Source organism: Diplotaxodon limnothrissa, linkage group LG2 (genome assembly GCF_057381915.1).
Source record: "Diplotaxodon limnothrissa isolate DT_005_m linkage group LG2, D_limnothrissa_male_GT1.1, whole genome shotgun sequence".
NCBI lineage: Eukaryota > Metazoa > Chordata > Actinopteri > Cichliformes > Cichlidae > Diplotaxodon > Diplotaxodon limnothrissa.
The window spans coordinates 8,314,390-8,340,523 of NC_140597.1; the positions used below are offsets into that span (position 1 = coordinate 8,314,390).

At 41.5% G+C, this 26,134-nt stretch overlaps 1 protein-coding gene across 1 annotated transcript; it reads left to right on the forward strand.

Annotated features, from left to right (window-relative positions):
• The first annotated feature begins 16,623 nt into the window (after positions 1–16,623).
• LOC146638174 (uncharacterized) lies at positions 16,624–18,500 on the forward strand. Its single transcript, XM_085366661.1, has 2 exons — positions 16,624–18,098; positions 18,402–18,500. The coding sequence occupies exon 1, from the start codon at positions 16,681–16,683 to the stop codon at positions 17,887–17,889; it is 1,209 nt and encodes a 402-aa protein (XP_085222787.1). The 5' UTR covers positions 16,624–16,680; the 3' UTR covers positions 17,890–18,098; positions 18,402–18,500.
• Positions 18,501–26,134: the final 7,634 nt, after the last annotated feature.

Genomic DNA, 26,134 nt, shown 5'->3' on the forward strand with positions numbered 1-26,134 from the left:
TACTAAACAGTGTAAAAACAAGATCACACACTTGAATTCAACATAGAAAATATGAACGAAAGAGAAATAAAGTTAAATAGTTTGAGAGTAACGAGACGGACTGTATTCTTCAGTGGAAGCTTTCATAGGAGAGACTTGCTGTAAAACATCTGTTTCAGATCGGAGGGAGCTCCGTTTTGTGTGTGTGTGTGCAGACATGGTGTGTGATCTAGAAGGGAGAAAAAAGAGAAAGAGGGAAAGATAGCAGTTGTAAAACTGAGAGATAAAGTGTATGTGTTTTGGTGTGTGTTGACAGTCCAAATCAGGAACTATGAATCAAGATCTCGGGGCACTACTGGAAGGCTTCTCTCTCACTCTGTCAAGAGAAAGCATTCCACATGGTGGCTAATTTCTCTAATTATCTTCATGTGAAATGGTTGCCAGATGACAACAACAGGAAATCACACTCACTCGATAACATTATCACTTACAATACCATTTCACAACCTTGAAAATACCCCAAATCAGAACACAGTCTTGTGTGTAATTGCAGTTTGGTTTAACAAATACTCTGAGATAAATGACCATATACAGGCGACTGGTAGTCCCAGAACTCTGATATGATCCATTGCATCATATCAGGAGCAGGATACGTGTCACAGATATATACTTCGAAATCATTTATGCAGATTGCTGTCAAGGCTTAGTTAATCGTAGGCACAAAACCAATTTTGTAAGGTTAAGGAAAAAGTCACGAAAGTCATGGTCAGGGGTAAAAAAGTGCTGTGTTTGGTTTAAGAACTTCTTGCTTGATAAACGCCCTAGCAAATTTTCCTAACAGGCTGTAGTTAAGAGAAAATGCTGATAATCATTGTGTAACAGGAAATAAATTGGTGAACCATGTTAACAACCGGTATAATGTCGATCAACCCACCCACCCTGCATGCCCCATAAGTGGATTTCGTTTACACCGTTACCTCATTTTATTCTTTGTTCAAATCCATAAATATAGTACTACTGCTAGAGTTTAATGAAAAATGGCAGGAAAGAGTTTCTTCATTTTCCTATACAGTGCCCATATACTCGGAGCTACTACATTTCAATTATACAACACAAGAAAAACAAAATCTGCTAAAAATATCAACCACTGAGTTCAATGTTTGTAAAAGTTTAAAAAAAATGACAATTTTTCCTTTAACAGTTATCAGTAAACTCAGCATTAGTGTGCTGCAAGCACAAAGGAATGTTTGTTTGCTGAAAATAACTCACTTCAAAATCACTCCATGAGAAGACAGGTGCTTTCCCTAACAAAATACGCCAAAGTGCCTTTACTGCGGGGTCAAGACCTTTTAAGGGTCACAGCAATGTTTTTCAAAAGTGCCTGCCTGGACTGTAGCAAGGTTTCGGATTAGGCATTCTCAGTTGCAGGCCCTGTCTGCTAAGCAGCTGTTTGGGATCAGATGCGAGCCCTGTGTGTCCATGCGAGGCTCAGCAAACCCCTCCGATTAGTCCCAGTAGAACCAAGACCACTGGTGCATTCCAGCAACTTGATCTCATGCAATTTCATCACCAGCGGTGGTAGATGGGCTCATCTGGAAAAATATAATTGTTTATCCGTGGTAGCATTTGCCTTAACTTTAGAGCTCGAATAGGCTGCTATTGAAAGTGACTTTCCCTACTGTAGACGTAATGAGATTTGAAAAGACTTAGTGCACTGCAGTAGGTAATGTCATACAGTAAGTGACTAGAGACAGTAAATACAGTCATATGAAAAGAGTGGAGGAACTCTTCTTTGCAAAATTGTTTCAGTTCATTGAGATTGAGGGAGCAGTTCCCTTGAGTTTTTTATTTTTTGGGCATTCGCTGCTGTGTTTGGGGTCATTGTTCCATTGTTCCAACCTGCTTTTGGCCAAACTTTAGCTGTCAGACAGATGGCCTCACATTTGACTCTCAGATACTTTAGTATGCATAACAGTTTGTGGTTGAGTCAATAGCTGCAAGGTTCCCAGGCTGCGAAACAAGCCAAATCACCAACCCTCCATAACCATTGTGCTTGACAGTTGGTATGAGGTGTTTGTGCTGATATGCTGTGTTTGGTTATCGCCAAATGTACTACTGTGCATTATGGCCTTGTCTGTCCAAAGCACGTTATTCCAGAAATCTTGTGGTTTATTCAGATGAACCTTTGCAGACCTAAGACAGAGAACAACATTCAGAGAGAAGAGGCTTTCTCCTGACACCCGTTACAAACAAACCATACTTGTGCTATCATGAACTTTAGCATTTAAGATGCCGACAGAGGCCTGTAGAGGCTCAGATGTAGCTCTTGGATTTTCTGCAATTTCTCCAAGCACTGCACATTTGCTGGGATGCCCAATACTAGAGGGAATAGGGAACTGTACTAAAACTCACCCGAATTATCCAGACCATCAAACTCCCCTGTGTGTTTTTGCAGAAGCAATTAATAAATGCCTTTGATTAGCTACTCCTGGCTGCTACTTACCCTCTCTTTCTTTTTACACATAAAAATATCACAAACAAACAAACAGCTTCTGTGTGTGGGGAAGTAAAATAAACCTCTGACCACTAAAAGAAAAATGTTTAATAGCTGTATTTTTAAGTGTTTTTTTAAACACTATAAATCATCAAGATTAATATAATTATTATCAAAGTTTTTCTATAAGGAGAAGGGATGGAATGAGATTAACAGACCTTAAAATACAAAAACTTAACAACATAATTCACCTATCTTGCACATGTCAAATTTTTAAATACCATAATATAATTTTATTTATTTTTATTTACCTTAGTTACTTATCTAAGTCATGTAGTTCTGCCAGCATGCTTTTGATTTTTGAACCGCACAACTGTGTCTGTCATCAATAAAAGTATAAGCAACAAATGCAAATCAGCCCTTAACTCGAGTGAAATCCATAAAAAATTAGCATTTTGGGTAGCGAGCACATGTTTAACTTTATCCTCATCTGTCTTTGTAGCAGCATACACAGTACAACCAGAGCACAAATGATTTATAGCTGCAAACATTTGGAGCAGGTGGTGCCTTGACCCCACTTTACTTAACCCTTCTCTCTATTTCTGCCTGTTTCCCTTTTTCACGTGTCCTCCCATCTTATAAATTGGGTGCCTTTCAACTTTTTCAACCATAAACAGACAAAATGAAAGATAACGTGCAAATGCAAAGTAATGTTATCAAATCCCTACACCCGCTTTTCATCTCGATTGGCAACTTATATTCACAGTGCTATTTTACATAAGTTAACAGCTTCTTTTTCTTTACTTTTTGAGTAAGAATAATTTTGTTTTCCCTCACGATAAAAGGCAAACAAATTGATTGCAATGGAAAGAGAAAGGACAGGAGAGAAAACAGAGAGGCGAAATGGGAATCCGAAAGCGCATGAATGCCGAGCGCAGCTGCAGAATGGCATTTCATTGGGATCTGTCAGCTCAACTCTGATTGGTCTGACATTGCTAATCCCTCCAGATGTTCAGCATTAACTGATGAGTGCGTGACTGTTTCATGCGGGACAAAACGGGGAGAGACTCTGAGGCTGCCGTGGCTGGCAGGCCCAGGGTAAACAGGGCCTCTCAGGGACCACTGTCCATGGGATTTGGAGAGATTTGGAGGACAGGATGATCCGACATCCGGGAATTAGGTGGCACAGAGTGCAGATTGTGTCAACAACTTGGGACAGAGGTTTCACACATGACTTCCCGTCCCCCCGCAATCTACAAATTAGATGGTTTGTTTGGTTAGTTAAAGAAATGTCAGACTAATGTAAAGAACATCACTTTGTCCTATTGCAGACAGTATGGGAATGCATGAACTGCACATAACAACATCAACATAATTCTTTGAGCACAAGATTTTACCCCCATTTTCTCCAATTCTTTGATAGTTAATAGTAAATCATATTTATGTTGTATATTTATCTAACTCCATATTTTGACAACTAAGAACGTCCCTGGAGCAAACATGAGACATGGGCCCCTTTTAATACCTCTCACTGTTTCCTTCAAATATGTCGTATATCATTGTTTAAGTAAACAAACTGATGTGTTGACATGTGAGCCTATTATAAACATAAATGTAAAATGCATGTTCACCGTGAGGCACGACATATAGCATGTACAGGGAAATGAGCCCCAGAAGCAATGTTTATCTTCCTAGTAATCCTGTCGTTTGCCATGGATTAAAAACTGTCTGAAGCAAGCGTTTTCTAAAAATGTCTACTGACTTTAAATGGTGGCGTTGATATGGATCAATAATGAAGCTGAGCAAGAAAGTAAAACAAGAGAGCGGATGTTAGTTGTGGTCAGCGGGACCAGGGTGCAAAAGAAAATTTGATGTACTGCCTGTTGTGCAGCTGAAGCTGGTAATGGGATTCAGACTGGTAATGGGAAAAGCTTGGAGGGGCTGGTGCTATTTAACAGGTTTATCAGCAGCTCTGATAAAAGCAACTATTGTGCATTTTAAACACCAGGCAATTTGTTATAATTCTTATAACTGCTTATCAGATGCCAAGATTTAAACAGTAATGTGTGTGTATTTGTGCAGCATTCTCTCTTACTTATACTGTTTTGGTGAAGCTCCATTATACATCGTGTAACAGTAACTGGATTGTACAGCATACTGATAGCTGGAAAATGAAAAATGTGGTTTTAATTTCTTCCATTTTTTTCAAAACCACCAGGAAACTTTGGGGTGTCTCCTGCAGATCTTCACCCTTTAAAACACTATTAGACCATATTTGTTCAGCAGTTTTGAATTATGTGAAAATATGGCTACCACTTCAAAGTCATTATCCTGTTGAAACATAATGTAATATGTCCGTCAGTAGGATTTACATACTTTTCATAGTTACAGAATATACAAGTGGAAGTTGTATAAAGAGAGCAGTGCTTATCACAAGTGTAGGGAGTTACTGTGAATATGCAAATGTATAAAATGGTCAAAATTCCTATCAAGGAAAGCTTGACAGGTCCACGCTGCTCATGGTGATTGCTCTGAAGACATCTTTTAAATCTGGGCTTGTTTTTTAAGCAACATACTTCATATGGCTGTCATGACAGGCCTGTCTTCCTTTTTTGCTCTAAAATAGACGAGGAGAATGGAAGCAGCTGCACTCGGGCCCCTCTGGGATCCATGCCGAAATGAAACTATCAAATGCCTCCGGACCGAGGACAGATTTCTTAATGTGTGAAAGCTGCACTGTGTTCACAGACATGTTTTGTCTTCACTTTTGGACTTGTTAATACAAACGTTTTTTTCTTCTAGTCCATATCGGTGTGGGGTTATTAAGCAAAAAGGGGGAGTGGTGGTTGTTCTATTGGGAAATCAATTGGTTAAAATAACTTTGCAAGTCCTTGGCAAAGCCAAGAGGGAAGGCTGTTGGTTGGGTGGTGTGAAGGGGTGAAGAAGTGGGTATGGCGTGAGTTGGGGGTTGCAGACTGTTCTGAAAAAGCTGGCGGGTTTCCGGCCCCCGCCTGAAATCCTGCCACAATTACTCTATTAGCATGCTCAGCTGTGCCTCTGTTTTTCTTTATTCAAGCAACTTATCACAACCGACAAGGCACATGAGGCCATCAGAAAAGGAGCCTGTCAGAGCCCCATTGTGGCCTCAGCCCTCAACCTCTCTGCCTTCATCCAGCCATTGACTCTCTGCTGTGGACAAGAGCCAGAGAAAAGCCAGAGGCATCATGGGAGCTGCAAGTGCACTTGTGGCACTGGCTCTGATTGACATAACTTTGGCAATGTGACTTCTGCTAAAAAATCAGCTTATCGGGAAGGGAAGAAATGTTTAAATGGGAATATATGTTATCAGATTTCTAGAGATCCAGAGTCAAAAATAAATCCTAGAATGCTGATCCTTTTCATCTGGACCTAGTGTTTTTTGAAACAGCTACATTCAGATGAACAAATCAACTTACCTGTACGATTTAACATGCATCAAGAAGTTAAGTGTCTTCAAAATGCATTTTGAGAAACTCCTGTTGTTGCAAAACGAAGGTTGTATTAGAAATCAGTCAGAAAACAGCCCTCCGCTCTATTAAACTTTAACCTCAGTAAACTCTTTCCTGATGAATTCATTGCTACTTTAAAGTCTTGCTGAATATGATATGTTTATTTTGTTAATTATGATTCCCATTAGTGTCTAGAATGATGATAACCTGCCCTAAATCAGGGCTTGTATAAAGGCACACTTACTTTGTCACTGACAAGTTAGCATGCGATGTTCTTCAAATTCAAAGTCAGATATAGTCATGACATTTGGTTTAAAAAAAGTTAAAATGGCAACATTGATAATACTCAGCTTGAGGCTTCAAAAACAGAACTAGAATAGAAATTGTTATTTATTTATTTTTCAAAATACAGAGTCTACATTTTGCTGATCTGGTGGTGTTGAAATAAAGAAGGGTGTAATTCAATTTTGACCTTGTTATATGCTATATAATAATATACATTTTTAAAAACATGAATGCGATGACTAGGGATGGGTATTGATAAGATTTTCATGATTCCGATTCCATTTTCGATTCTGTTTAACGATTCGATTCTTTATCGATTCTCTTATCGATTCTTTTTAAAAAAGGAGAACACTAAGTTTGATTAGCTTAGAACTTTGTTTTATATCTTCTCTTTGAACAAGATAGGCCATGTTACTCCTAAATTTCTTACAAACCCAACAGTGAGATCTTAAGAGATCCACGGCCTAAGGCTCTTCAATGGGTGTCACAGGGTCCCCAGGAAAAAAAATTGTAAATGTAAAATAATAAAATAAATATTCTTCTGTAGCAATAACAAAGTATAACATAAATTATTCAGTAGCAATTACACAAGAATATCCAGTAATGTCCCTGCCTACAATTAAACACATTCACTTACCGAAAATTGGGGGCATCTGCTGTGGCAAATGGGTGCAAGCCTTTTACCACAAACTTAGTCACTGCTTGGTGACATTCGTCTATCCTGGCCTGAAAGGAGACGCTACCGGACTGCAGCGAGAACTGCCAGCATCTGAGCCAGCCAGACTCTTTCTGTCTCTCTCATCATGGTCCCCTAAATGCACAGTAATGGCAGGTTTTGTAATAAGGCAGATCGTGCTAACATAATATACACTGTTAGTTGATTATTTACCTGCTGCATTAACGGGAGAGGACGTGCAAACGTTACCGCTGCTGCTGGGTTGAGATTCACGAGTCCGGAGCGGAATTAAAAACATGACATTCATTTAAGGTCATCACGTGTTTTGTGAGCAAATGCTTTTGCATATTCGTAGTGTTTCCTCCCTTAAATGAAATATCTACTTTGCAAGTATTGCAAGTTGCCCTGTTGTCATCCGTTCTCGTAAAGTATAACCAAACTTTTGAGTGTTTGAGCCGCTTACGCGCCGTGTTTCCTGCCAGGTAAATGACGCTCCGCAACGTGGTGACGTCATTCGGGGCGACTGGAATCGATAAGGGAATCGTTTGCAAAAATGGCCAACAATTCCAAGGAATTGAAACAGTGGTTTTCGATACCCATCCCTAGCGATGACTCTAATAGGCATTTTTCTACGATTAATGTTCTTGGAATATGAAGTATAATCTAAAATAATTAAGTCCTTTCTGCATATCTGGTAAACACAGATGTCTCATGCTATTAGACACTGAACTGTTGAGCTGATAGGTTAAAAAAAAGAATATTTGACATTATATAAAGCTTTTACTGTATTATTCTACAGGGTGGGCCATTCATATGGATACACCGTAATAAAATGGGAATGGCTGGTGATATTAAAGTCCTGTTTGTGGCACATTACTATATGTGAGGGGGCAAACTCCTCAAGATGGGTGGTGACCATGGTGGCCATTTAGAAGTCGGCCATCTTGGATACAACTTTTGTTTTTTTTCAATAGGAAGAGGGCCATGTGACACATCAAACTTATTTGTAATGTCACAAGAAAAAAAATGGTGTGCTTGGTTTCAACGTAACTTTATTCTTTCATGAGTTATTTACAAGTTTCTGACCACTTCTAAAATGGTGGTGCCCATTGTGTTGGATTGTCAATGCAACCCTCTTCTCCCACTCTTCACACACTGATAGCAACACCGCAGGAGAAATGCCAGCACAGGCATCCAGTATCCGTAGTTTCAGGTGCTGCATATCTCGTATCTTCACACCATAGACAATTGCCTTCAGATGACCCCCAAAGATAAAAGTCTAAGGGGGTCAGATCGGGAGACCTTGGGGGCCATTCAACTGGCCCACGACGACCAATCCACTTTCCAGGAAACTGTTCATCTAGGAATGCTCGGACCTGGCACCCATAATGTGGTGGTGCACCATCTTGCTGGAAAAACTCAGGGAACGTGCCAGCTTCAGTGCACAAAGAGGGAAACACATCATGTAGCAATTTCAAATATCCAGTGGCCTTGAGGTTTCCATTGATGAAGAATGGACCCACTATCGTTGTACCCCATATACCACACCAAACCATCACTTTTGTTGTTCCAACAGTCTTGGAGGGATCAATCCAATGTGGGTTAGTGTCAGACCAATAGCGGTGGTTTTGTTTCTTAACTTCACCATTCACATAAAAGTTTGCCTCATCACTGAACAAAATCTTCTGCATGAACTGAGGGTCCTGTTCCAATTTTTGTTTTGCCCATTCTGCATATTCTGTGCGCCGATCTGGGTCATCCTCGTTGAGATGCTGCAGTAGCTGGAGTTTGTAAGGGTGCCATTTGTGAGTAGCTAATATCCGCCGAAGGGATGTTCGACTAATGCCACTCTCCAGTGACATGTGACGAGTGCTACAGGCTCTAGCTGAATGAAGCTAGGACAGCCACTGATGTTTCTTCATTAGTGAGTTTTCTTGCATCCACATTTTGGCAAATCCAACGCTGAACCAGTTTCACGAAACTTAGCAAGCAGTTTGCTGACTGTAGCATGGGAGATGGGTGGTCTCGCAGGGTGTCTTGCATTGAAATCTGCTGCAATGACCCGGTTACTGCGTTCACCAGATATCAACACAATTTCGATCCGCTCCTCACGTGTTAACCTCTTCGACATGTCAATGGCTGTGAACAAAGAGAAACTTATAAATGACTCATGAAAAAATAAAGTTACGTTGAAACCAAGCACACCATTGTTTTTCATGTGACATTACCAATAAGTTTGATGTGTCACATGGCCCTCTTCCTATTGAAAAAAACAAAAGTTGTATCCAAGATGGCCGACTTCTAAATGGCCACCATGGTCACCACCCATCTTGAGGAGTTTGCCCCCTCACATATAGTAATGTGCCACAAACAGGACTTTAATATCACCAACCATTCCCATTTTATTACGGTGTATCTATATAAATGGCCCACCCTGTATATTTCAGTGTCAACAACTCTTTCTTATGGTTTCTTCTATGGTCGCTTCTTTTCTCTCATAGGAGTTTAAGTTCTCACCCTGTCAGCTCTACCCTTTCCGTAACACTAACCCTCTGCGTGTCTTCCCAAATGCATACATCAGAAAATGACTTAACTTTTTTCATAATAATACAAAATATTTGTTTATGTGTAAAACAATGGATAATATGTTTGTCTTGGAACACAATTCAAATGCTCTGTGCGTAACAAAGATATTGCCATCTTCAAAAGAATCTATTCATGAATGGTGAACAAAATTTTCCATGAGTTAAAGTTGTCTGAACAAAGCGACCCAAGAATTAAATCTGAAAATAAAAGGTGAAATTGTGGAATATTGTATTGCAGATTTGTGAAAAAGATACAACAGGTAATGCCTGTTCAGTGCTGTGTTAATGCCATCTGTTTCCTTGCAAGTTTAACATAATGTATCTGTGGGTGTGTCTTATATTTGTGCACGATTTTTTTTAAGGTATTAATAACTCACAATATAGTCTGACAGGGTATATAGGTGCTGTGCTTTTGTGTTGACTTCAATATTAATGAACATCCAATCATTTTAAGAAAAAGTACAATCACACACTTTATGTGTGGATCTTTTATTCATTCTGTGTTTATGGAAAATTTCTGCTTTGTCTTCCCATGGCAATGAGAACAGATGAAAGTGATGAGACATGTTGTTATTGTTATGGTTAGGGGCATTCTCTTTTTGTTTCCTCTGTAAAGCGAGTTGCTCTCTGCAAAATGGGAAGTGTTTTTGAAACCAAAGGGGCAGAGAGAAAGACACATAAAAGGGAGTAGTTGCACAGAAGCAATTCGTGATAGGGCTCTTTATTTAGTAAGTTAGAAATAATTGGTCTGGTGGCATGATGTGACTTGTAAATGTTCAGAGCTGAGAAAAAGAGAAGACAAGCAGATAACCACAGGCTTTAGTTTGGATCAAACTTCACAGGTCAGAGAAGAAACAACAGATTAAACACTGTTATACTTTGTAATTCTGTTAAAAAAAAGCTAAACAGGTATAATTCTAATTATAATAGTTAATATAATAATACTTTGAACACAGCAGTTTTATTTTTGCAGAGCAGACAACTAAAAACAAACAAAAAAAGCACTTGACATGCATACAATTAGTCGTGCTTCTTTTCTAGTTTAAGTTTTCTTTGCAGTTTCCTGGAATTTGGTCAATTATCAGCTTTTATTGATTAGTTAACACTGCTTTTTATTATTATTATTTTAACTGGTTCAAATAAAGTTATGAGGGATAACATGACAGACTGCTTAAGAAATATAGAACTGAACTGTACATGATGGCTTTTTCAAGCAGAAAATTAGCACAGATGCCAGAACCTGCAAGTACACACCTAAACTTGGTAGTGTTTGTAATCTTCACTTGTGTCTTCATTCAAATATTTTTTGCATAATTTGATTCTCGAAGTGATCACATTAAATTATTGTCACGTTTTGGAGAAGCAAAATATGACAAGAATTCTTTTTTTTATGTAACATTATTTTTATAAGGCTTGTTCATTGGGCCTGTTGCATTCTGGATATACCTTGTCATGGCTGTATCTTTTTTTTTTTTTTTTTTTTTTTTTTTGTTGCCTGTCCCGTTTGGCTCTTTTGCCATCAGAATTGTTGTCTAAAGGCAAAGAAAGATGCCCAACGGATTTACTTTACCAAATTGACCATCCCAGCCTTGCCATAATGGTCCATTTGATTCACCTTTTATTGTTTATTTTATTTTCACTTACTGAACATGGGACAGACTTGACTGGGGGAAAGAAGGGGAGAAAGAAAGAGGGAAAGAGAAACAGCTGAGAAGAGGGACGGGGGAGAAGGGCAAAAACCAAAAACCAACAGAATGAGCAGAAAAAGAAAAAAAAGAAGAAAAAAAATGCATATATCAATCACCTGGGTCACCTGCTGAGAAAGAAAAAAGAAAACAAGCAGAAGAGAACAAGAGTAATAGAACAACATCACAATGATATATGGGAATATGACAGTAAATACTAAATATTAAACATTATTGTGCAGCACTGTGCTGCCACTGCTGGGTGCAGTAGCTCCACCACCCCACTAGGGGGAGGAAGCGGGTTTGTGTACTCAAGTTTCTCTAGTAAATATAGGAAAAGTTCATGGAGTCTGGCCAAGTTGATACCAGCACACAAAATATTAGCTCTGAAGTTGGCTGTACTGGAGCATGAGAAATATATGCTTGTAAGTACGATTATATTCTGTGTTCATGTTAAGCATGTGATGTAAAATGGGTTGTTGACTCTCATATTTGAAGCCGGCATGTTAGCTGCATTGCCGATGCTAATTGTGTTAGCATGTCAATAGGAAATTCCATTGTGTGTTAGCATCAAGCTAGCGGGATTTGGAGTTAACATGTTTTCATTTATTTTTCTTGGTTATACCAGCTATAGTTCAAGTTGCTAAGTCTTCAGTCTGTACTTTGTAATGTGAGAAATATATTATGTTCCAGATGTATGTTTTAATATGCTTTTCTTATGTTTGTAGTTTTACAGTGCCTTCATTAGGGAGACGAATAAACCCTGCAATGAGAACTGGAAGCCTTTGCCTCTCCTTTTGAAGAACTGTTTATCTATCTGCCAAACTGGGCATCAACGTACAGGGAGGGCAGAATAGTAAAAAAGCATCATTCTCATCAGCCAGATAGTTCTCTAAAAGAAAGGATGGATGAGACGCTGGAAACAAGGTCAAAAGTGTCCAGTTCTTTACGTTCCAGCCAGCTTACATCATCATCTACTGCTGCCGCCAGAGCACGAGCAAAAGCAGAAGCTGCCCGTGCTCAGCTCTCCTTTGCTAAGCAGGAAGCCAGCATCCTAAAACAACAGGCCGAGCAGCTTAAAAAGAAAGCAGATCTGGATGCAGAGCTACACGTACTCAAATCGCAGAAGGCAGCTGCAGCAGCCCTAGCTGAGGCTCAAGCTTGGGAAGCATCTGCGCAAGAGAGTGAGCACCCACAACAGCCCCAGCTGGACGGCATGCAGCAAATCAGCCCATTAGAACGAGTCCAAGAGTATGTGCAGCAACAGTCAGAACTCGGCGACGATCTGCAGACTCCACAAGGTAATCATCCAGAACTCCTATCTTCTCTGGTGCCACAGCCAGCCACGGCCATCGATGCAACACCAAAAGCTCACAAGGAACCAAGTATCCATCAGCCCAGTAGGAGCAACAACCAAGAATTCACACCTTTGCCAGTCTTCGGTGCTTTGAGCCCAAAGAGAGAATCTTGCAACTGGAGCTATGGAGGCGAGCCAGCAAACTATGATCGATATCACCATCCTCAGTCTAAGGTATGGACACCCACACCTGTAAGGAGTAGTCATGCTGACACGTCTGATCTAACGAGATACCTGATACGGAAAGAGATGATCAGCTCAGGCCTGCTGAGGTTTGATGATCGACCAGAAAATTACTGGGCTTGGAAGGCTTCCTTTCTAAGTTCAATTCAAGATCTGGGTGTAACACCTCAAGAAGAGCTAGACCTGCTATCCAAATGGCTCGGGCCACAATCAGCAGCACAAGCCAAGCGAGTCAGGGCTGCGTACATAAACAATCCCACTGCAGGTCTTCAGATGGTGTGGCAGAGACTCGAAGAGTGTTTTGGCGCACCAGAAGTCATTGAACATGCACTTTTAAAGAAAATCCAGGATTTACCGAAGCTGACGAACAGAGACAACCAGCGTTTGAGAGAGTTGGGGGATCTTCTGCTAGAACTTCATGCTGCAAAGACAAGCGGTCATCTCCCAGGCCTTTCACACCTCGATACAGCCCACGGGGTGAATCCGATTCTGGAAAAACTCCCATACAACCTTCAGGAGAAGTGGGTTGCAGCTGCCTCGAGGTTCAAGAGAGAGAATGCAGTGTCTTATCCTCCATTTTCCTTTTTTGTGAAACTTGTGAACGAAGAAGCTAAAATTCGTAATGACCCGAGTTTTTCGTGTGTAACCGGTGCCAACGCCAACAATCCTAGAATCGAGACAATGACACAACAGAAGTATCGTTCACATGTCTCTGCTAAGAGGACGGAGATAGCAAGTAATCTGGCAGCCAGCCCAAACGTTCCTACAGGCAAGAACAACTTGGACCTCGATAAACAGTGTCCATTACACTGCAAGCCTCACCCTCTCAGAAAATGCCGTCTTTTCAAAAGTAAGACCCTGGAAGAAAGAAAGGCATACTTAAAGGACAAGAACATTTGTTTCAAGTGTTGTTCTTCTGTGCAGCACATGGCCAAAGATTGTCCTAAATCAGTGCAGTGCACAGATTGTGGTAGTGAAAGACATATCACCGCACTACACCCCAATCCTCGTCCTCAAAATGCAGAGAGCCTGGTGGCTAGTGAAGGGTATGGCGGGGAAGAAAGAGAAGGAGAAGCAAGTGTGGCTGACGTGACATCAAAAAGCACAGAAGTATGCGGAGACTCAGTTGGTTCAAGGTCATGCTCTAAGATATGTTTGGTCAGAGTGTATCCTGCTGGACAACCAGAGAAAGCTGTCAAGATGTATGCTGTTCTAGACGAACAAAGCAATCGCTCCTTGGCTAAAACATACTTTTTTGACATCTTCAACATTGAAGGACAGCTTGAGCCGTATACACTGAAAACATGCTCAGGTGTTGTGGAGATAGCAGGGAGACGAGCCCGTGACTTCATTTTGGAGTCCCTTGATGGCACCACACAGCTTCCCCTGCCTACTCTTATTGAGTGTGATATGATACCTGATGATAGGACGGAAATCCCATCCCCAGAAGTCACTCATTTCTACCCACATCTGAAGGCAATCAAGGGAAAAATCCCAGAAATTGATCCAGAAGCTGACATCCTCCTTCTCCTTGGCAGAGACATTCTGCGTGTGCACAAAGTCAGAGAACAACATAATGGTCTCCATAATGAACCATATGCTCAACGACTCGACCTTGGTTGGGTGATCGTAGGGGAAGTGTGTCTGGGAGAAGTGCATAAGACATCCAACATCTGTGTATACAAGACCAACATTCTACCAAATGGACGAGCTTCACTCTTGAGTGCATGTCCAAACAATATGCTAGTCAAAGAAAAGCTTGGTTGTCACACCTCGAACCTAAGTCTTCAAAGCTCTGCACAACACTTGAAAAGTAAGGAAAGTGAGTTTGCCAGTCAGGTGTTTCAAAGGACACAACATGATGACGTCCCGGCAATGTCAATCGATGACGAGAGTTTCTTGAAGACATTAGATGAACAAGTCTATAAAGACAGTTACAATACTTGGGTTTCCCCATTACCCTTTCGGTCACCACGAAACCACCTTCCCAATAACAGACCTCAAGCTTTAAAGCGTCTTGCATCTCTTCGGAGAACTCTGGAGAAAAAACCACAAATGAGGAAACACTTCATCGATTTCATGCAAAGAATGTTTGTTGAAAAGCAAGCAGAGCCGGCCCCTCCATTAAAAGAAGGTGAGGAAAGGTGGTATCTACCAATATTTGGGGTTTACCACCCACAAAAACCTGACCAGATAAGGGTAGTGTTCGATTCAAGTGCCAAACATGAAGGGGTTTCCCTCAATGATGTGCTCCTGAGTGGACCCGACTTGAACAACACTCTCCTTGGGGTTCTGATCCGCTTCCGCAGAGAACCTATAGCAGTTACAGCGGATGTGCAGCAGATGTTCTACTGCTTCAAGGTGTGCGAGGAACATCGCAACTTTCTGAGGTTCTTATGGTATGAAAACAATGATCTCCAGAAAGCAGTGAAAGAGTTTCGAATGACAGTACATGTATTTGGCAACAGTCCATCACCAGCAGTTGCCATTTACTGCCTCAGACGAGCTGCTAAGCAAGCAGATGACTCCACTACCAGTGCAAGGGAGTTCATCACACGCAATTTTTATGTGGATGATGGACTTGCATCTTTTTCTAATGAAGCAGAAGCCACTGGTGTCCTGCGCACTGCCCAAGCGATGCTAGCTAAATCAAACATTAAGCTACACAAGATTGCATCGAACAGCAGCAGTGTTATGCAAGCATTCCCACCAGAAGACTTGGCCAAGGATTTGAAAGATCTAGACTTAGGAGTGGAGTCACTACCTCTTCAGAGGAGTCTAGGTCTAATTTGGAATCTGGAAACAGACAACTTCACCTTCTGTGTGTCGAAGGAGGAGAAACCCTTGACAAAAAGAGGGATTTTGTCTGCAGTGAACAGTTTATTTGACCCTTTGGGATTTGTAGTGCCAGTCACAGTGGGAGGAAGACATTTAGTGAGAAACCTCTCCATTGAACAGTATGACTGGGACACACCATTGCCAGCTTCAAAACAAGAACACTGGAAACTCTGGAAAGACTCTATGAAAGACTTAGATCAGCTCCAGATCCCAAGACTATATGTTCCAGTGTCTTTGTCTACACAGACTCAGCACAGAGAGTTGTGCGTGTTTTCAGATGCATCAGTCATGGCTATAGCTGCTGTGGCTTACTTGAAAACAATTTCTGCAACAGGAGATATCCACGTGGGATTTGTTATGGCAAAGGCAAAGCTGGCCCCACACCCAGCGCACACCGTGCCCCGTCTTGAGCTTTGTGCTGCGGTTTTGGCAACTGAAATGGCAGTCTTCATCCAAGATGAAATGGATATTGACATTCATTCTGTGAAGTACTATACTGACAGCAAGATAGTACTGGGCTACATATATAACACCTCACGCAGGTTTTATGTCTATGTGTCAAACAGGATAGCACAGATCAGAAAGTCGTCTCGTCCAGATCAGTGGCATTACATCACCACTGAAGAAAACCCAGCAGACCATGGAACTCGGCCAACAACTGCTGCAGCTCTCAAAGGCACCAATTGGTTCACTGGACCATCATTTCTATTGGGCCCTTCAAAACGACTCCTTCCCCAGAGTGATGACTTTGAGCTGATACATCCGGAGGTGGATCCAGAAGTTCGCTCTGAAGTAACGACCTTCAGCTCAATGGTTAAAGAAAGCTCGCTTGGAGCTCAAAGGTTTCTTACATTTTCCACTTGGAGAGCTTTGACTCGTGCAGTCTCCACACTAATCAAAAAGGCAAGGAGTGTTGCAGATACACATGGTGGCAACACTGGGGATGAAGAAGAACAAGCAGTAAAAGTGATCATTAAAACTGCACAACAAGATGCCTTTGCAAGGGTGTTGCAGTGTCTAGCCAAAGGGGACCGAATCCCAAGACAAAGTCCACTGCGAAAGCTGACACCATTTCTGGACAAAGATGGGCTATTAAGAGTTGGCGGCCGTATGTCCTCAGCCGTTATGTCTTTTGATGATAAACATCCTCTGGTCATTCCCAAGACGCACATTGCTACATTATTGGTCAGAAGATATCACGAACAGGCTGCGCACCAAGGACGCCATTTCACGGAGGGAGCTATTAGGTTGGCAGGACTTTGGCTGATTGGGGGGAAAAGGCTTGTATCTAGTGTGATACACAAATGTGTAACTTGCAAAAGGCTGAGAGGTAAAATGGAGGACCAGAAGATGTCAGACTTACCATCTGAAAGACTTTCACCAGATCCATCATTTACTCATGTAGGGTTGGATGTTTTTGGACCTTGGATGGTGACTGCCCGAAGAACAAGAGGAGGGCATGCGGAAAGTAAACGATGGGCAGTAATGTTCACTTGTTTGACTACCAGAGCTGTGCACATTGAGGTTATAGAGACTATGACCACTACAAGCTTCATCAATGGGCTCAGACGTTTCATTGCCATAAGAGGGCCGATCAAAACAATCAGATCAGACCGGGGAACAAATTTCACTGGAGCCTGTAAAGAACTCAGACTTGACACAGCAGATTCTGAGGTGAGGAATTACCTTAAAAGCAACAAGTGTACTTGGATATTCAATCCTCCCCACTCTTCCCACATGGGTGGGGTGTGGGAGAGGATGATTGGTATCGCTCGGCGAATCTTAGATGCTCTTCTTCTGAGGCTGAATCCATCGTACCTCACACATGAGACACTTGTCACCCTGATGGCAGAGGTTACCGCCATTATAAATTCAAGACCATTGGTCTCAGTGTCTTCTGACCCAGAAGCACCGGCAGTTCTCACCCCATCAATGTTGTTGACACAGAAACGAGATACGTTGACTGCTCCCTCTGGGGATTTTGATGTTAATGATCTGTCCAACAAACACTGGAAAAGGGTCCAAGCACTTGCTGATGCATTTTGGAAGAGGTGGAAAACGGAGTATCTGACCACGCTTCAAACACAGAGAAAGTGGACAACAGAGAAGCCAAACCTTCAAGTGGGAGATGTTGTACTGATGAAGGATTCGCAAGTAAAAAGGACTGAGTGGCCTGTTGGACTTGTGATTAAAGCCTTTCCTAGCCAAGATCATAGAGTACGTAAGGTGGAAGTGAAGGTAGTCAAGAATGGCACTCCTAAAGTGTATTTGCGGCCAGTGTCGGAGGTTGTTTTACTACTACATCCAGGGAATGGGTAGTGGTATAATTCATTATACCAGGCGGGGAGTGTGCTGCCACTGCTGGGTGCAGTAGCTCCACCACCCCACTAGGGGGAGGAAGCGGGTTTGTGTACTCAAGTTTCTCTAGTAAATATAGGAAAAGTTCATGGAGTCTGGCCAAGTTGATACCAGCACACAAAATATTAGCTCTGAAGTTGGCTGTACTGGAGCATGAGAAATATATGCTTGTAAGTACGATTATATTCTGTGTTCATGTTAAGCATGTGATGTAAAATGGGTTGTTGACTCTCATATTTGAAGCCGGCATGTTAGCTGCATTGCCGATGCTAATTGTGTTAGCATGTCAATAGGAAATTCCATTGTGTGTTAGCATCAAGCTAGCGGGATTTGGAGTTAACATGTTTTCATTTATTTTTCTTGGTTATACCAGCTATAGTTCAAGTTGCTAAGTCTTCAGTCTGTACTTTGTAATGTGAGAAATATATTATGTTCCAGATGTATGTTTTAATATGCTTTTCTTATGTTTGTAGTTTTACAGTGCCTTCATTAGGGAGACGAATAAACCCTGCAATGAGAACTGGAAGCCTTTGCCTCTCCTTTTGAAGAACTGTTTATCTATCTGCCAAACTGGGCATCAACGTACAGGGAGGGCAGAATAAGCACATAAGATCAACAGAACACAGTGTGCTTTGAGGTAGGAGCCAAAAAGGGTGTAGTTTGTGGGTGTGATCACCCGTGTGTACACCTGTGAGCATGGACGCGTTTGTTTTTTGTTTTTTAAAAGGTTCCTTCATGTAATGATCTGCTAGAGGGTGTGGGGGGGCCACAGCACCGTCCTCCAGGGCATGAAGCAGGTATGGAGGAGATCAAAACTCCAGACATCCAGAGGCCCCCAGAACACAAGAGACCAAAGAAGACCAACAGAGGGGCAGCCGCGCCACTGTCCCAGAAAGAGCTGAGGAGAGTCCCAGATGAGGGCTCACTAGGGTTGTAGTGGCTGTATCTAAAGCTACATCCACACTGGAAGCAGTTGGCAAGGAACCTGGAATGCACAGAAATATACAACATCAGTGAGACCCTTAGCCTTCATCAGGAACTCAATAGGGATGGGGCAAACTACACTAGAGGTTAACTTCAAGCCAGTTGCACAAGTCATCACGAAGTGAGAGATTTACCAAGGAGATGCCCTTTCCCCACCTTTGTTTTGCACGGGCCTAAACCTCCTTAGTGAAGTCATTGTCAAGACTGGCTACAGATACCGACTATGGAATTGAACAATCATTCGCCTCCTCCTGTACATGATGGCATCAAGCTTGTCAAGAGTGAACAAAGCATCAGTCACTGATCTACACCACAGTAACGACATCGGAATACCATTTGGACCGGAGAAGTGTAGTCAGAAGGTAACAAAGAGCGAGAAGATAGTCAGAACTGAGGGGATCGAACTTCCAGATGGCAACATTGTAGACATTGACGACAGCTACAAGTACTTTGGAATCCCACAGGCAAATGGGAACCACAAAGAGGCCACAAGGACCAGCAAATATCTGCAGAGAGTAAGGCAAGTCCTGAGGAGTCAGCTGAATGTAAAGAATAAGATCCATACAATCAACATCTACGCCCTGCTGGGACAGTAAGTTGGCCAGGAGGAGGTAGAAGCCACCTCACATCAAGACAAGAAAGCTCCTGACCATGCATGGAGGGCTTCACCAAAAATCCAACACCCGAGGCTGAACACTGGTGAGTGTTAGAATAGCTGTTCAGAATGAGACCACAAACATTCATAAGAACATCAGGAAGATGGCCTCAACTGATCACATGCTTAGTGAATATCCAGGCAGCAGAAATCCGAGAATGAAGAGAAGCAAGATGAGGAACCATCATGGAAGGACAGGGGCCTGCACGGTGTGCAGCACCAGCAGATAAAGGAATTGGCTAAAATCCATAAATCCTACCAGCTGGACTGAAAGACAGCACAGAGGCACTAATCATGGCATCACAGGAACAAACTCCAGGTACAAAATCCATAGAGGCTACTACACCTGGCAAGACCTTAGGCAAGAGGCTAGAAGTCCGGATATATATAGAACACCATAACCACGTGGCTGGTATAGTATATAGGACCGTCTGTGCCAACCATGGCCTGGAAATCCCGAGGTCAAAACAGGATTTGCCCCTAGAGTGGTTAAGAATGACTGAGCTAAGATCCTGTGGGACTTCCACATGCAGATAGACAAACTGGTGATGGCTAACCAACTCGACATAGTAGTGGTGGACAAGCAGAAGAAGGCGGCCGTGGTGATAGATGTAGCTATACCAAGTGATAGCCACACCAGGAAGAAGGACCTGGAGAAGTAACAATGGCTGAGACAAGAACTTGAGAAGATGTGGAGGGTGAAGGTAACAGTGGTCCCAGTGGTAATCGGAGCACTTGGTGCAGTGACCCCCAAGCTAGTCGTGTGGCTCTGGCAGATCCCAGGAACAATAACTGAGATTTCTGTCGAGAAGAGCGCATCCCAAGGAAGAGCAAAGATACCTCCCTGGACCCTCAAGCCCTCAGGCCTCCGATAAAGGACCTGAGCTGGTAGAGGACCAGAGGATAACAACTCTCCACAGGGGCAAAATGGGAATTTTTTTTTTCTTTTTTCATACAGAACCTGTAAACTTTATCTAACACAACCCTACTTTGTAACATCACTACAAAGACTACCCTCATGACTGTATTCTTCATGTCATATGACACTAAATGGAACATTTGACCTCACTGAATAAGACTTCATCACAGTTTCCAAAGAATGATAGCAAATTAGTATTTACAGTGAAAGCAGAGTACTTTATTCCCAACAGGATGTAAGATTTTCTGAGACAAATGTAGTGTTAAGCCCTGCTTTGCAAGTAAAGGCTGTTCTTACCCTTATATGTGCATGCATTCAAGAAGCTCCAAAACTGTATTAGCGTGTGTTGGGGGGTTGTTGCTGCCTCTCAATGACTTTAATGCTCGATTTAACTCTTACATCATTAGCTGGAGCCAGGCAAAGTTTAAAAGTTGAAATGGAAATTGAGCAATCTCGACATGCACCGTATTTCATTAATGTGACAAGCTGATAAAATGCCAGCGGGCATGCACTTGGCTGACAAGCAACACTCGTTACATTCCAACTGCATTAATTAACCCTGCCCGCAACAGAGGCCGATTGCAGTGCACAACAGTGGAGCCAGAAAACACACAATGTGGCATGTGAAGCACCATCAACACCTCCCTAAGTAAAACCTGTAGCTAAGAAATACATAACATGGCTGTCATTTCTCATGACAGGGCCAAACATGCTGGTTTTGGACAGGATTCAATAAGTCTTTGATTCTGCAAAAAAAAAAAAAAGAAAGAAAAAAGGGGAAAACACGTAGAGAAGTGAAACAAAATCACCATTTACAGTCTCTGACAGCCAGCAGATCTTTTTTTCTTTCTTTTTTTCATGTTTTCACTCCTTATGCCAGTAAGAAACTCACACTGGGAAACTGTTGTCTTGATCCTCAAAGCACCCATCAAACTGGCTCCCACAGATGACATGTTTTACCTTGGAGCAATGTAAGAAGGGAAGTGAAGGGCTGAAGAGAGATAGCTGTTATGTTCTCACACACATAAGCAAGTGTTCAGCATGAGTTAAACAGATTGAGTTAAACATGTTAAGAGTTTCCTGTTTTGCTTAAATACCAAAATTTCCCCTTTCCAAAACCATTAAAGACTTGCAACAATTTCACTCTCATTGGCTGAAGTACTCTTCTGGTGCACATTTGATTCACATCTCCACCCTACACTACCACTTTATTTAAAAAGTACATTAAAAAAATACTCACTCAAAGTACATTAAAAAAATACTCACATTCTAGATCTATAGTGTCATTCGTTTTAATTTATATATATATATATATATATATATATATATATATATATATATATATATATATATATATATATATATATATATATATATATATATATCTCTTTAAATTTCAGGCCTTAGTCACACAGTTGGTGATCTCCTGGTAACCACTGGTCACCAAGAAAGAAAATGTGCAATTACCCGGCTGGTTGCCAACTGGTCGCTGGCAGTGGCTGCTGGTTGCTGGCTGTCACTGGGTGAAATCTGTTGTAAATAAGGTGCAGCACCAAAAGCTTCTTTGTGATTGTGTTGCTAGCACATTTCTGCAGTCACTCGAAGGTTGCATAGCAGATCCATTCTGCTTCAAAATAAAAGTTGTCTTACCTGAAACCTTCAGGTCTCAAAAGACAAAACTTTTTCTTTTAAGGGCAATGTTCTCTCTATCAGTTTGCATCAGACCCTTCACTACCACTCAGTGAGTACTTGGCAAATGTTTACAGACAAGTCAGCATCTTCCATACAAACTACCAGCAACAGTGTCTGTCTGCTAGTAACCAAAGCAATCAAAAAAGGTTTTTGTTGCAGCACCTTATAACTCTTTGAAATCAGTTTTAACAGTTTTTAGCAACAGCAAGAAAGCGGCCTTAACCACTTACTTGAACCAGTCAGGAATGCTCATTTTTCTCTAGTGAGTGGTGGTTTCCAGGTCTAGGTGAATGCAGAGCATATCCATGAGTGTGTACTCGTAAAGCACCGACATATTACATTACATACATAATACATTATCCTTATGATTTAACTGCGTTTGTAGTAGAAGTGCTTATGGTACTACTCACTTGAAAGCAACCAGTTGACATTGTTGTTAATTGTTTATTAATTTGTTGTCATTTTATATAGACAATAGAGGGAGACATCTTTACAGCTGTGGTTATTTGTTCACTCATCACTCTACAAATTAGTTTGAGCATGAACTTTGCATGCATGAAACCATCAACATGACGGTGAAGGGCTGAAACTGCATCTGTACATTTGGTTTATGATGAAGAGTGAAAAGAGCAGATCAACAGCTCCAGAAACTAAATGCTGTTGACAGTTCGGTGAGACACAGAGGAGCAGCTTTCAAAAGCCTGTCATCAGTGTCCCAATACTGTCACAGAGCTGATGACCTCAGTGACACCAAGTCGTACACACACCAACTATGCAAACACACGCTGCTCCTACATATTGAATAAACACAATTTCCATGGGCATAAACAAAGTGACAAATTCTATTAATAAGATATATTCTTTGTTCTTTTTGTTCAGCTCAATTCTTGTAAACTTTTCACCAATATTTGTTTTTTCCAGCTCTTTTAAAGAGCACTGTAGCGAGATTTAGACAATTTTCTCAGGTTTATCATTTTTAGCTAGCGCTGAATGTTGATGACTGGGTAACATTAATGCAGACAATCCAAAGTAAAACAAACCGCAACCATCATTAAACTGAACCTTTGTTTTGATATCAACTAGCCAACACACCTGCAAAGTTTGTAACTGCATCATGCATGGTGGTGCCGCTATTGTGTTGACAAAATCTGTCCGCAGGCAGATTCAAAACCAGCTCTCACTTGGTGTCTCTGTGACATGAACGCACATGTGCACACACACACACACACATAGAGACTTACAAGGTAAAAACAATTCCAGCTAAGCAACACACCGGGTATTCAGGTATCACAGGCTAATCCTGTGACTCTTTCTCAAGAAGAGCCTATGAATTTAAACAGTGCCTTAATTGCTAGAAGCTTGCAAACTCATCTCCTTTTTTGCATCTCAATAGATTTAATTTTGGCCTGGATGTGCACACTCTCTTCTATAGTTCTTCCAGGGCATTAACTACCATCAAAGCCTTAACATTTCAAAGTAAAGAAATGAAAATCACCTGAAATATGATTTTAAACTGTGTTCTGTAGCTTCAGATTTAGCTGTCCCAATTTGGATACTTCCATTTAACTGCACACTAAAAGGCCTCCAATCATATTTAACAATATTCCAGTTGCGATATAATTCCAGAGTAAACATTATTTGTCAGACACTTCCAGTTGCTGAAGTCCTCTTTGCTTCCCTCTGAGTATAATATTTTCCACATTCACATGCAGTCTGCTTCTTTCTCCATCTGGGAACTTCTCATTTATCTTTAGCGGTGGTGACACAATGAAAACAGCTACATGCGGTGCAGCCTGCCACACACAGCAAGAGCACCCAGCCAGTTTATTGGGAAAGGTGCTTTATTGAATTAACCAGCCTCTTTTGTTCCTAAACCAATATTGCAAGACTATAAAGGGGTCAGGGGACTGCAGGCACACACAAAAGGCTGCTGTGGAGGTAGAAGAGCCTCTAGGCAGCTCTCAGCTAAAGCACAGAGTTTGGTTTAGGTCAAAAGAGAACTCCTGGGGTCCGTTCTTCGTACCTCGCTTACTACATCCAAGATCAAATGACACATCCAAGATCAAATCATCGCGCTAACTTTGAGCTCGCTATTCCGGTTCTCCGAACACACCTGTTGTTGACGATTAGTATAGCTGGATGAAGTAATGTGAGATAACTGGGTGGCTTAACAGGGGCTACGCATCGATAGTAGAAACATTGATCGGCAACCCTTTGATTGGTCGGCGAAAATGTCGAAGGAGCGCGCTCTGTATTTTTTGGCAGCAGAGCAAGAACTCTTGATTGAGGGATTTCAGGAGTTTCAGAGTTTAATTAAAACGCAAGGGAACACTGCAAAGGCTGCAAAAGCAAGGAGAGAGGGCTGGCAGAAAGTTGCTGACAAATTAAACTCGTAAGTAATTTAATAATAATAATAATAATGGATTGGATTTATATAGCGCTTTTCAAGGCACCCAAAGCGCTTTACAATACCACTATTCATTCACTCTCACATTCATACACTGGTGGAGGCAGCTACGGTTGTAGCCACAGCTGCCCTGCGGCAGACTGACAGAAGCGAGGCTGCCATATCGCGCCATCGGCCCCTCTGGCCAACACCAGTAGGCAGTAGGGTAAATTTATTATATTACACTATATTATATTATATTATATTATATTATATTATATTATATCCTCTTTCACATTAGAGCCACGACAGGACCCACTAGAACATGGGAACAAGTAAAAGTGAAATATAAGAATATTCTACAGAATGGTAATATTTATCACTTATATTGCTTTTAGTCTCTTGGAAAGAGACCCTGAAATAATCTGTTTGTTTATAACAGCAACCAAGAAAAGGGCAGAGCAAACAAAGACAGGTGGTGGTCCTGCACCCCCTCGTCAACAAGTTGGTTAAGTAAATAATACCCTCACGGGAAAATCGATATCTCTCTATGAGCACACTGTCGCGCTGAGCTAAAGGATCCTGTCTATCCCGCAATATACGCTGAATTCTGAAAACTCTCCTTATCAATCTTGCACCTTCCGCAATGGGTGGCTCGCGTATACGGACAGGACATGGCTGCGACAGACTTCCCAAATCCACCTTCGCTTTTATAGCCGTGGTCTCTCATCTTGAATACACGAAGTAATTTACAATTACTACTCTAAAATATGAATTACATCTGAAATAATCAAATACATGAAATAGAATGATTAATAGTAGGGGAGACCGGGGATAGTTGTAACGTGGGTCAGTTGTAACACTTCCAATTTCTCCAATCAGGGCTAAGTTTCAAATGATGTGACTCATCCTGTGCATGCCCAATTCAGTTCTGCTATCACATGTGAAAAATCAGCACATTTTGTCAAACACAGACAATTTAACATGAAAAAAAGTAATTTGTATGCCAAAAAGTAAGTTTTTCTACTTTATTTCAATGTTTAATAGCATTATCTGCTTTGCAGTTAAACCCATCAAATTTAAATTATGTTATTTGTATGTCTATGGGGATATATTCTGCGCAGGTCTTTAGTGCTAATGCTTTAGCCGTTGGCTGTAATATTAGCTAGTTCATGGCTATAGGAGTCTGGGTCAGTTGTAACAGCAACAGTCTGGGTTAGTTGTAACAATAATGCAGATGTTGCAACTTACCACACTATTACTTTAACTTATATTAAACAAGTTGGGGCAACGACATCAGCAGAGAGAGGTTCACTGGTCGCTTTTGTATATGCGGTTAATGCCATTGGCAACACAATTACTTCACTGTTTGTGTTCCCCACACATACATTATGCAGACCACTGTGTCAGAGATGGACCAGTAGGAAGTACTGGTAGTGGAAATAAATCAGGATGGGTGCAAGAAACAGATTTCCTCATCTTTCTGAAGCACTTTGCAAACCACACCAAGGTAAGCCATGATAAAAAGTAATGGAATTGCGATGCTGGTGAACAACTACATTTTTTCAGC